The following is a 9,818-nucleotide window of genomic DNA, read 5'->3' as shown; positions in this document are numbered from 1 at the left end:
TGCCCCCTGGGGGGCGGTGGGGGTGGGTGGGGCAAAGGAATTGGGGGGGGCAGTGCCCATGGTGGGGGGAGGAGGAGGGATATCAGCCCAGTGCCCTGGAAAGCTTGCCCTTTCCTGCCAGCCGCCACACACTCTCAAGGGCTCGGCAAGAGGTGGCCAAGGCGATGAGGAGTGGATGTCTGTGCTTCCCACAGGTGCCCGGGTCCTTCGCCCACCCTTGGATCCCGCCCCTGCCCTCACTCCCAGCTAATGTTCTATCCTGCACAGCCCCACACTCCCAACCTACAGAGACTCAGACAATCTTAAGCCTTAGAATTTTGAGCTATAGAACCTTAGAATTAGAATGATAGAATCTTAGAATAAGACAATCAGAAGCTAAGAATGTTAGAATGAGTGAATCATTGAGTCTTATCATGTCATAGAATCTGAGACTTAGGATTTCAGAGGCATTGAATCTCACCCTCAATTGGAGACAGAAAATCATGGAGGTAGAGAATTATTTCACTGAGACCCCCGCCCTAGCATCTGAGAATCTTAAAATCCCAGCTATGCGAGGGTAAAACGAATCCACAAAGACCGTAGGCCCAGCCTCCCACCCAGGGCCTGAAATCCATCCGAGCCTCCCTGCTTAGTGAGGTCCAGCTTTATCTTGCACACCTGCAGGGTCAGGGAGCTCAGAGCCTCTGGAGGCGGCTGGCACCGTCACTGCGAAGCTCCCTCTGTCTTGGGCTGCCGTCTGCCTCCCTCACCCTGTCTGCACTAGCTGTTTCAATGCTTGGGCTTTGGAGTCGGTCAAGCTGTGTTTGTATCCCAACTGTGCTTCTCCCTGCCCAGCTGGGCACACTCCAGTTTCCTCATCTATAAATTGGGATAATAATCCCATGCCTGTTAATTGGAGTTATTTTGATCACGATTTGAAGTAATATATGTAAAGTGTTCAGTGTAGGGCCTGGTAGAGAATTGGTAGTTAATCAGCGTAGCTCTTATTACTGTGATTAGACCCTCTCTTGGTCTTGGTTCCACCTCCAGGGGCTTCAGAGCCCATTGTGCCCGCCCCCTGCCAGGCTGAACAGCCCTGAACTGCTCTTCCTAGGGCAGGTCTTGGCCCCCTGCCCATCTCTCTGCCTTGGCCTCCTCCGGCTGTCTCTGTGGAATGGTGCCACCCTCTGCCTTGCCCAGAGCTGTGCCTGACTCTCCCACTGGGGGTGTTTGCAAAGGAGAGTGGGCTGAGTGTGGCACCTGGCCCGGGAGGGTATGGTGGCCCCGCTGTCCCTCGTGTGCTGTAGCAGGTTGGGGAGGGGTGGGAATGGCTCGGATGCCAGGCCCCATCTGCTTTTTTCTGCCCTCCCCTGGCAGGGAGGCCCCAACCCCAGCTTTCAGCCCCAGCTCTGATCCTTCTGCCCAAGGCTCTGAGCAGTCCCTGGGAGCCTGGCACCTTCTCTGTGTGTTGGGGGAGTTCTGCTTCACTGGTCCTGGCCCCCCGTCTTCTCCCTGAGGATTCGTGCTCTGGATGTCCCCGGCGTGCTCTGCCTCTTTAATCTTTCTGTCTGGGTGTCTCTGTCGCATACGTTCTCTCACTGGTTATTGTCTCTTTGTCCCTCTTCCAGTCCTCCTCCCTAGCCTACCCAGTTAGGCTCTGGGGATGCCATCCAGGCCCTTTGCATTTTAAAAAAGCTTCTCGGGTGATTCTGTGCAAGTTGGGGCTGAAACAGCATCTGCCTCTGTCTACCTCCTCTTCTCTCTCCCCATCCCTTTCTGCTGTCTGTGGCTCAGTCCCACTGTGTCTGTGTGTCCCTCCCCACCTTCCTGGTCCCTGCTCTGACCCTGTAGTTCGCTGCTTTCAGTCTCTGTTCTGTTTCTCTGGCTCCGGCTCCTCAGCCCCTCTCTGCCTGGGGACATTACTGAGGCCCTGGGGTTTGGGGCCCTCCCAGTCTTGGGCAGCTGAAGGGCTCCAGATGAGTGGAGGCCTAGGCTCAAGCCATCCTGTCCCGTGGAGTATCACTCTGATCGGCTCTGCCACTGTCCCCTCAGGGCCTCACTCTGGAGCTCCTGCGTGGTGCTGCCCCTGCTGGCGCTCACCTGGATGTCTGCCGTCCTGGCTATGACAGACCGCCGTTCCGTCCTCTTCCAGGCCCTCTTTGCTGTCTTCAACTCTGCGCAGGGCTTTGTCATCACTGCTGTGCACTGCTTCCTGCGCCGAGAGGTGGGGCTGGGCCTCTTCCGCCCCTGTGTACCCACCACACCTGCCAGGCCCCTGGCTTCTCCCCACTGTGCAGACCGGGAGGGTCAAGGCCCTGACCAGGGTGCTCCAGGCCCCATCTGGGCAGCCCTTAGTGTGGAAGCTGATAGCCCAGGGTACCCACAACTGTCCCCTATGCTTATCCTTGGCCTCCTGGGTCTCCTCCTCCCCTTGCACCCCACCCAGGTGTCGTCACCTTCCCCAAGGCTGGATGTGTTGCCTGCCTTCCACACTTGCCTGGGCATCTGGGGTGGGAAGCACAGCCAGCTGTGGTCGGGGGCCCTGCAGTGGCCTCAGGCCCAGCAGGCGCCCTCTGTCCCCAGGTCCAGGATGTGGTGAAGTGCCAGATGGGGGTGTGCCGGGCTGATGAGAGCGAAGACTCCCCTGACTCATGTAAGAATGGGCAGCTGCAGATCCTGGTGAGTTAGGGGCCTGGGCAGGGCCTGGGCAGATTCTGGGCACCCCCCACCCCAGTCTTCCTGCCCTAGACCATTTACCTTCCCCATCCATGGCAGAGTTGGGATAGGGATTGGGTTTGATTCAGGCTCATCCACTAACACGTGGGTGGCATTGGGAAATCCTTCCCCCATTCAGTTTTCCCAGCCATCAGGTGGGGCTGGGGTAGACCATGCCTGGGCTCTGCTGGGCTGTGGGCTGGGCCATGGGCAACCCTCAGGCAGGCAGACTGGGCAAAGCTGGCTGGGGAGAGCCTGAGCCTCCTCCCACCCTGTTACATTAATCCTCCCTCTGCCCACCTGCCCCTCCCTTTCCGCCTATAGTCAGACTTTGAAAAGGATGTGGATCTGGCTTGTCAAACAGGTGAGTGTGCCGTGACAGAGCTGAGAATGGCCCTGGGGTTGGAGAAGAAGGGGAGGCCCCGAGCCCCATCATGGGAGGCCCTGATGGAGTTCTGGCTACTGGAGTCCAGCTTCAAAGTTAGACAACCCTGAGTTGGATGCAAGGCTGTGAATGTCCCTTTCTGTATGACCCTGGGCAAACAACCTGCCTCTCTAAGCCTCAGTTAACACACCTGTAAAGGAGAGAATACTGTCCTCCCAGGGCAGGTTGGAGGCTCAGGGGCATGCATGAATCACGGAACATCGAGTCCTTAGCAGGACCCCGGTACAGAGTGTTACGTTATTAAACGATTTCCAGATTCTTACCAGAATCTCTTTCCATTTCTGTCTCCTGGGGAACTGCTGCACAGGGAGGTGGGAAGACAAAGCCCTTTGACAGCCCTGGGGCTATGGGGTCAAAGTCGGGACCTGCACCAGGACATTGGGAGCTGGGCCTTGCCTTTGTGTCTTGCCCTGTCTCACTGTGGGGACTTTGGGGCCATTGTCTTCTTAACCCCTCTTGTATGTGAGAGATTACCAACCACCCAGCCATCTCTCCAGGACCCAGTTTCCTTTCCTGTCCAAGCGCAGAGGCTTGGTACCTCCCCAGCCTGGGCAAGGACATCTGGAGGTTCCTTCTCCTCAGGACTCACCCCCTCCCTCCCACTCCTGCCCCCAGTTCTGTTCAAGGAGGTCAACACTTGCAACCCGTCCACCATCACGGGCACACTATCCCGCCTGTCCCTGGATGAGGATGAGGAGCCCAAGTCCTGCCTCGTGGGCCCTGAGGGGAGCCTCAGCTTCTCACCACTGCCTGGGAATATCCTGGTGCCCATGGCAGCCTCACCAGGGCTGGGGGAGCCGCCGCCCCCGCAGGAGGCCAACCCTGTGTACATGTGTGGGGAGGGCGGCCTGCGGCAGCTGGACCTCACATGGCTGCGGCCCACTGAGCCGGGCTCTGAGGGGGACTACATGGTGCTGCCTCGGCGGACTTTGAGCCTGCAGCCTGGCGGTGGGGGTGGAGGCGGTGAGGATGCCCCCAGGGCTCGGCCAGAGGGGACCCCCCGGCGGGCTGCCAAGACAGTGGCCCACACTGAAGGCTACCCTAGCTTCCTGTCCGTGGACCACTCGGGCCTGGGGCTGGGCCCTGCCTATGGGTCTCTCCAGAATCCCTATGGAATGACCTTCCAACCGCCACCACCGACACCCAGCGCCCGCCAAGTGCCCGAGCCAGGGGAGCGCAGCCGGACCATGCCTCGCACCGTGCCTGGCTCTACCATGAAGATGGGCTCCCTGGAGGTGAGGGGCTGTAGGGAATGGGGTGTGTGTCTGAGACTCTGTGTCAGAGACTGTGTGTTAATCACAAGCTGCAGCCAGGAAGGGACAGCCTCAACCTCCCCAGAGCAGCCTCTTGTAAAAGTCACTGGGGGTGGGTCCACTGAGCATTTCTCCCTCTGTTTCTGCTCATGGCAGCTCTGTGGGGCCTGTGAATCCCTCAGACACGCTGGGACTTCACGCACTGGAAGTGCGCTTCTCGACTCGCTCATACTTGCTTTAGGGCCTACTTTAGGGTGACTGATTGGGATGAGTCCTCATTTCAGGAGACTGTGGCTCAGGCAACGTGCTATGCTGTTGGGGAAGCCACGCCATAGGGTGTGAGCCTGGGCTTCTGCGTCACGCAGGTCTGAGTTCCAGTCTGGACTCTGTGATTGGCAGTGAGATCAGTGAGCCTTAGTTTTCTTGTGTGCAAAGTGGGGATAATGTAGCAGTCTCTTCGTAGAGTAGTTTTGAGGACTGAGTGATCCAAAGCATTTATCTTCATGTGGAGCAAGTAGAAAGTGCTAGATAATTGGGGATTGCTGCTGTTAGCACCCCTGAAATCAGCTGTAGGCGCCGCCCACAGGCCTGTGATAACTGACCATCTCTTCCTGGGAAAAGCAAACCCCTCTGGGTCCCTGCCTGTGTGTGTTCTGTGAATGCTCCACCTTCCCGCTGGCCTCCTCAGGTCTGCTCCCTGCAGAGGATCCCTGGGAACAAACAGACAGTAGTGGCCTGCTGTGGAACTCTAGAACATTCTACAACTTTATTGGAGTCATGAAGTGGGTGTGGTTAAGGAAAGAGGCAGGAGTCATGGCTTAGCCACAACTGACTGTTCCTGCTCGGCCTCAGAAACCCACTCCCCATCCTCCACACAATGAAAATTAAGTTAGTAGCTAGGGGGCTCGCAAGTTTGGTTTTTCTCCCCAAATGTTTCTGGAACATTTGGTGCCTGCTCCTGCCACAGATGGCAAAAACAGGAAGGCGTAACAAAGACAAAACGCAACACCAGCGTCGGAGAAGGGCGCGCTTGGCGTCATGGCGGGTTTTGTTCTGTGGACACCTGCCTGCTGGCCACTGATGAGGGCGGACGTCAGGCTCCTTGTGTGGGAGGCAGCAGTAAATGCAGCAGCACTTTGAGGGGTCAAGGATGACATCCAGAATTCTGGTGTGGGCAGCTGTGATGCGCGGAGGAGCAGGTTTGGGCAGGGAATTACAAGTGTATTCCATTGGTGTGAACTGCACGTGCAGTGCATGTGGGGCATCAGACAGGGAGAGGTGCCCTGTTGCCCCCAGAAAGAGAGATGCGGCCAGGATGAGGAGGATACACGTGTGTGTGGTAAAGGCAAGATAAGGTGCCAGGGCAGAGCGTGAGTGCCTAGTATTAGAGAAGCCAGGGTGGGCAGCGGGGAGAAAGCAGGTAGGGAGAGGAGAGGAAAACCAGGAGAGTGGGTGCCATGGGCCCATGGTGGTCAGCATGCCCACAGGCCTGGGAGATCCAGATGGTGGTCCTAGTACCACCTTCGAAGGCCTGGGAGCAATTCCCTTCGCTTCCCTGGGTCTCAGTTTCCCTATCTGTAACCTGGGAAAGTTGGCCTTGGCTTCATGGGTCTTCCTGTGCCAACATTTTAAGACTCTCAGGACTCTTTCTTGAGTAGCACTGGGTGCGGTACAGCTTACTGGGGTCTTGAAAGTGGTCTGGGGCAAGGAGAGCCAGGAGAGGCATGAGGGAGCAGAGAGGCCAGGGAGGCAGTGCCTGGTTTGGCAGGAAAAGGGGCAGTGTGAGGTCAAAGGAGGGTTTCTGAAAGCCTGAATCCCTGTGTTTGCAGGACAAGTGGAAGATTCCAAGGGGAGGGGTAGCTATGGCTGGCAGAGAGAATGGGGCAAGATGGGGAAGGATACAGGGTGGGCTCTAGGGCACAGAGAATGAGCATCGGCTCTGATTCCATGTGGGCATCGCGGCCTGCCATGTTGGAAGTTCGCGCCATGCCATTTGACCCGTGTATGTGTGTCTGTGTATGTTCAGTGAGGCCTGAAAAGCTGCCCCATGAGGGTCCCCAACTTCTGGGCCTGGGCTGGGGGAAAGTTGCAGCGGGCAGACCCCTGGGGTGCCAGGCCTCCTGTCTCTAAAGCCCCTGCACGTGGTAAAAAGCTTTCTTCTCCTCCACTGCCTCCTTGTTGCCCCTTCCCAGCGAAAGAAATTACGGTATTCAGACCTGGACTTCGAGGTAAGGGCCGTGTGTGTGCTGGGTGGTGGGACATCTGGCTGCGGTGTCTGTCCCTGGAGGGCCCACTTCTAAAAGTAGTCCAAGCTCTGTTGCAGAGCCTGACCCCAGGAGCCCAAGCCTGTGGGTTCTGTGGGATCTTCCCATGATTCCCTCCCTGCCCAAGCCCATAGCACCGATGTGAAAAGAGAACCAGGGCTTGTCCCAGAGGGGCTGGCAGGAGGGAGGGATGTGGGGGACCCGGGGTGCTGAGTGCCCTGGGTAGGGGGGATCATGGTTCTGCCTCAGGGAGCAACCCTCTGATGCCCTGTGGCCCCTAGAAGGTGATGCACACCCGGAAACGGCATTCAGAACTCTACCACGAGCTCAACCAGAAGTTCCACACTTTTGACCGCTACCGCAGCCAGTCCACGGCTAAGGTGAGGGCTCCTCCCGTGGCTGCCCCTGCCCCGAAGCTCAGGGCCTGACCTGGTGCAGCAGCCCCTGGGGTTGGAGCCTGACCGGTGGCCCCCGTTGCAGAGGGAGAAGCGGTGGAGTGTGTCCTCGGGTGGGGCGGCCGAGCGGAGCGTGTGCACCGTGAGTCCTCCCGGGCTGGGTGGGGTGAGGTGGGCCTGAGGGACCCGTGCCCTCCCTGCCCTCCTGCCCCTCTCAGGCAACCCCAGCCTGTCTCACCAAGGGCCTCCCCCATGGCATGGGCAACAGTCTGGGGCCGTCTGGGGGTGGGGAAGGTGCCGCAGATGGCGAACAAGGGTGGAGGTCCTCCAGGATTGGGAGGGAGAGCGGTCAGCAGGAGACATGTCCCGGGGGCCACTGAGAACAGGCAGGGGTCAGGAGCCCCACCCTGGAACCAGGCAGGTCTGTATTTGAACTCTGCTTTGACACCTGATTGCTCCATAATTTTGGGCATTACCGGCCCTCTCTGGGCCTCCTCAATTTGTTCTTCTGTACAATGGGTGAGGATATTGGACCATCTCCACGGCCCCTCCCGCTCCCTCCACAGGATAAGCCCAGCCCCGGGGAGCGCCCCAGCTTGTCCCAACATCGGCGCCATCAGAGCTGGAGCACCTTCAAATCTATGACACTGGGCTCGCTGCCCCCCAAGCCCCGAGAACGGCTGACTCTGCACCGGACAGCAGCCTGGGAGCCCACAGAACCACCGGATGGTGACTTCCAGACAGAGGTGTGAGTGCCACGCTGGACTGCCCACTGCATATAAATATATATATCTCTCTATTTTCACACTCCACTTTGGAACTACCCAGGAGCCAGCGCCCTCTCCCCTCTCCCGAGGGCTGGGCAGGGAGGCGCCGTGGACTCAGCCAGGCTTGGGGAGCCAGACACGGCTTGGCCTGGGGGCCCAGGGCCCTTCCTTGTTTCTCAGAGGCCCCTCAGCCACTGGAACCCCATCTTCAGCCCAGCCTGTCCGTCCCTGTCCCGGGCTGGGGAGGGGGGAGGGGAACTTTGTTGGGAATAAACTTCACTCTGTGGATTTTGCTGCTGAGCTGTTTGCTTCCCTCAGGTAAAGGCCCAGCTCTGGGACCCTGACTTTGTTCCTGTCTCCTGGGTTGAACTCACTTGATCTGATCAGATTATGTGATGGGGTTGGGCCAGCCCTGCCTGGGAGGGGGCGGGCTAGGCTCTGACCCCATCTTTGTCCCTGACTCTCTGGGTGACTCATCCTTTCCCCGATCTGAGTTGGGGAAAGCAGATTGGGAGTGTGGGAGGGGACCTCTTATGGCTGGCCTTCCCTGGTGGCTGTGATGGTCATGGCTGCCATTCACTGGGGCACAGAGGCCAGACTGCCTGGGCTAGAGCCAAGACAGAGCTTAGTGACCTCGGTTCCACATCTGTGAAGTGGGGATGGTGACAATGCCCACCTCACAGGGTTGTTACGGCGATGAAACAAATTCCTGTGTATAACGTGCTCAGCAAATACCTGGGACAGGATAAGCTCTTGAGGGATTAGCTGTTAGCACACGGCACCAGTCTCATGCAGTGCTCTAAGCTAGGAGCTTCACACACGTCCCCTGGCCCCTCACAACAACCCTGTTGTTGGCCCATTTTGTGGATAGGAAAATGAGGCCAGAGATGGGAAGTGCCCTGCTCAAGGCCACAGTCAGAGGCAGAGCTGGGACTTCAAACCCATGCTTGGTGGAGGTGTGGCTTCAGCTCAGCTTCCTGGAACTTGACCATGGCTGCAGGGGGGCCGCAGGCGCTGGGTTGTGGTGGAGCTGCAGGTGTTGGGCCAGGCCAGGGCTAGGGTGGGGTGGGGTGCGGGAGCCAGGCTGGCTTGGTGCCGGGGGCAGGAGGCTTGTGCCGAGTTGCATTCGTTACATGCCTGAGTGAGCAGATCCTTGCTCAGTTCTCAGGCCCCCAGAAAGAGGATGACATGGGGAAACATCTTCTCGAGTCAGGCAGCAGCTGGAGCAGAGGCACAGTTAACAGGGTCAAAGGTCCTTGCTCGCCTGGTCATTTAGCAACGTGGGCGCCTCTGGGCCCCTTCCCACGGACTCAGAGACACAGACACAGGTCCCTGGAGAGCTGAGGGAGGGCTAGGTGCTGTGGCAGCCTGGGTGGGAGTGACAGGAGTGACTGGCTGCTGGGGTAGGGGGTATTCCAGATAATGGCCTGCCCAGGGGGACTGGAGGAGGGGTGGAGGCCTCTTCAGAGTTTTGCAGGCCTTGATGGCACAGGCTTGCTCTCGGTTTCATTCCAATCCTGCCTGCTGTGAGACCCGGTCAGAGGAGCTGTGCAGGCAGAGTCCACTCAGGACTGTGCTCCTAGACCCTCGGAGCTCCTGCGAGTCACTCCTCTGCCTCCCTCCCTTCGGGCAGCCCCAGCACTTAAGTGTACACAGAGCTCACTCAAGCACTACCTCATTTGATTCTTCAAGGTAGGTATTGTGACTGCCCCATTTTGGAGATGAGTAAATCGAGGCTCAGAGAGGGGACATGACTTTCCCAAGCTCCACAGCTTGTGACTGGGACTTGTGGCTGGGAGTGGCAGAATCTGATACCAGCCAGCTTAGGCACCTGGGGGCTTTGTTCATGCAGGAGCATGCTGTGGCAAGGACAGCAGTGGGCAAGTGCGGCTGGCCTTGGTGATAGGACCTGGGATCAGGAGTGCCACCGCATGTTTCATCCTCTCCTGGCATTCTCTCGAATGTGTGTCAGCTTCATTCCTTAAAGCCTCTTCCCCCAG

The 9,818-nt window shown here is 58.3% G+C and overlaps 1 protein-coding gene across 11 annotated transcripts in view; it reads left to right on the top strand.

Moving 5' to 3' along the window:
- The window catches only part of ADGRB2 (adhesion G protein-coupled receptor B2), a 37,646-nt gene extending 29,528 nt beyond the window's left edge, over positions 1–8,118 (top strand). For 3 of the 11 annotated variants that reach the window (XM_017857091.1, XM_017857089.1, XM_017857085.1), the window contains 8 exons: positions 2,032–2,203; positions 2,563–2,658; positions 3,019–3,058; positions 3,755–4,374; positions 6,585–6,620; positions 6,938–7,036; positions 7,137–7,193; positions 7,618–8,106. In XM_017857091.1, coding sequence (XP_017712580.1) covers positions 2,032–2,203; positions 2,563–2,658; positions 3,019–3,058; positions 3,755–4,374; positions 6,585–6,620; positions 6,938–7,036; positions 7,137–7,193; positions 7,618–7,803 — 1,306 coding nt within the window. In that variant the 3' untranslated portion in view covers positions 7,804–8,106. Of the gene's footprint in view, positions 1–2,031; positions 2,204–2,562; positions 2,659–3,018; positions 3,059–3,754; positions 4,375–6,584; positions 6,621–6,937; positions 7,037–7,136; positions 7,194–7,617 lie in introns of all 11 variants that reach the window. The other 8 variants (XM_017857084.1, XM_017857086.1, XM_017857093.1 and 5 more) reach the window with 5 other exon arrangements.
- Positions 8,119–9,818: the final 1,700 nt, after the last annotated feature.

Source organism: Rhinopithecus bieti, unplaced genomic scaffold, assembly GCF_001698545.2.
Source record: "Rhinopithecus bieti isolate Rb0 unplaced genomic scaffold, ASM169854v2 scaffold_44592, whole genome shotgun sequence".
Lineage (NCBI taxonomy): Eukaryota > Metazoa > Chordata > Mammalia > Primates > Cercopithecidae > Rhinopithecus > Rhinopithecus bieti.
The sequence above is the reverse complement of the archived record's forward strand: the minus strand, read 5'-3'. Positions and strand labels throughout refer to the sequence as shown.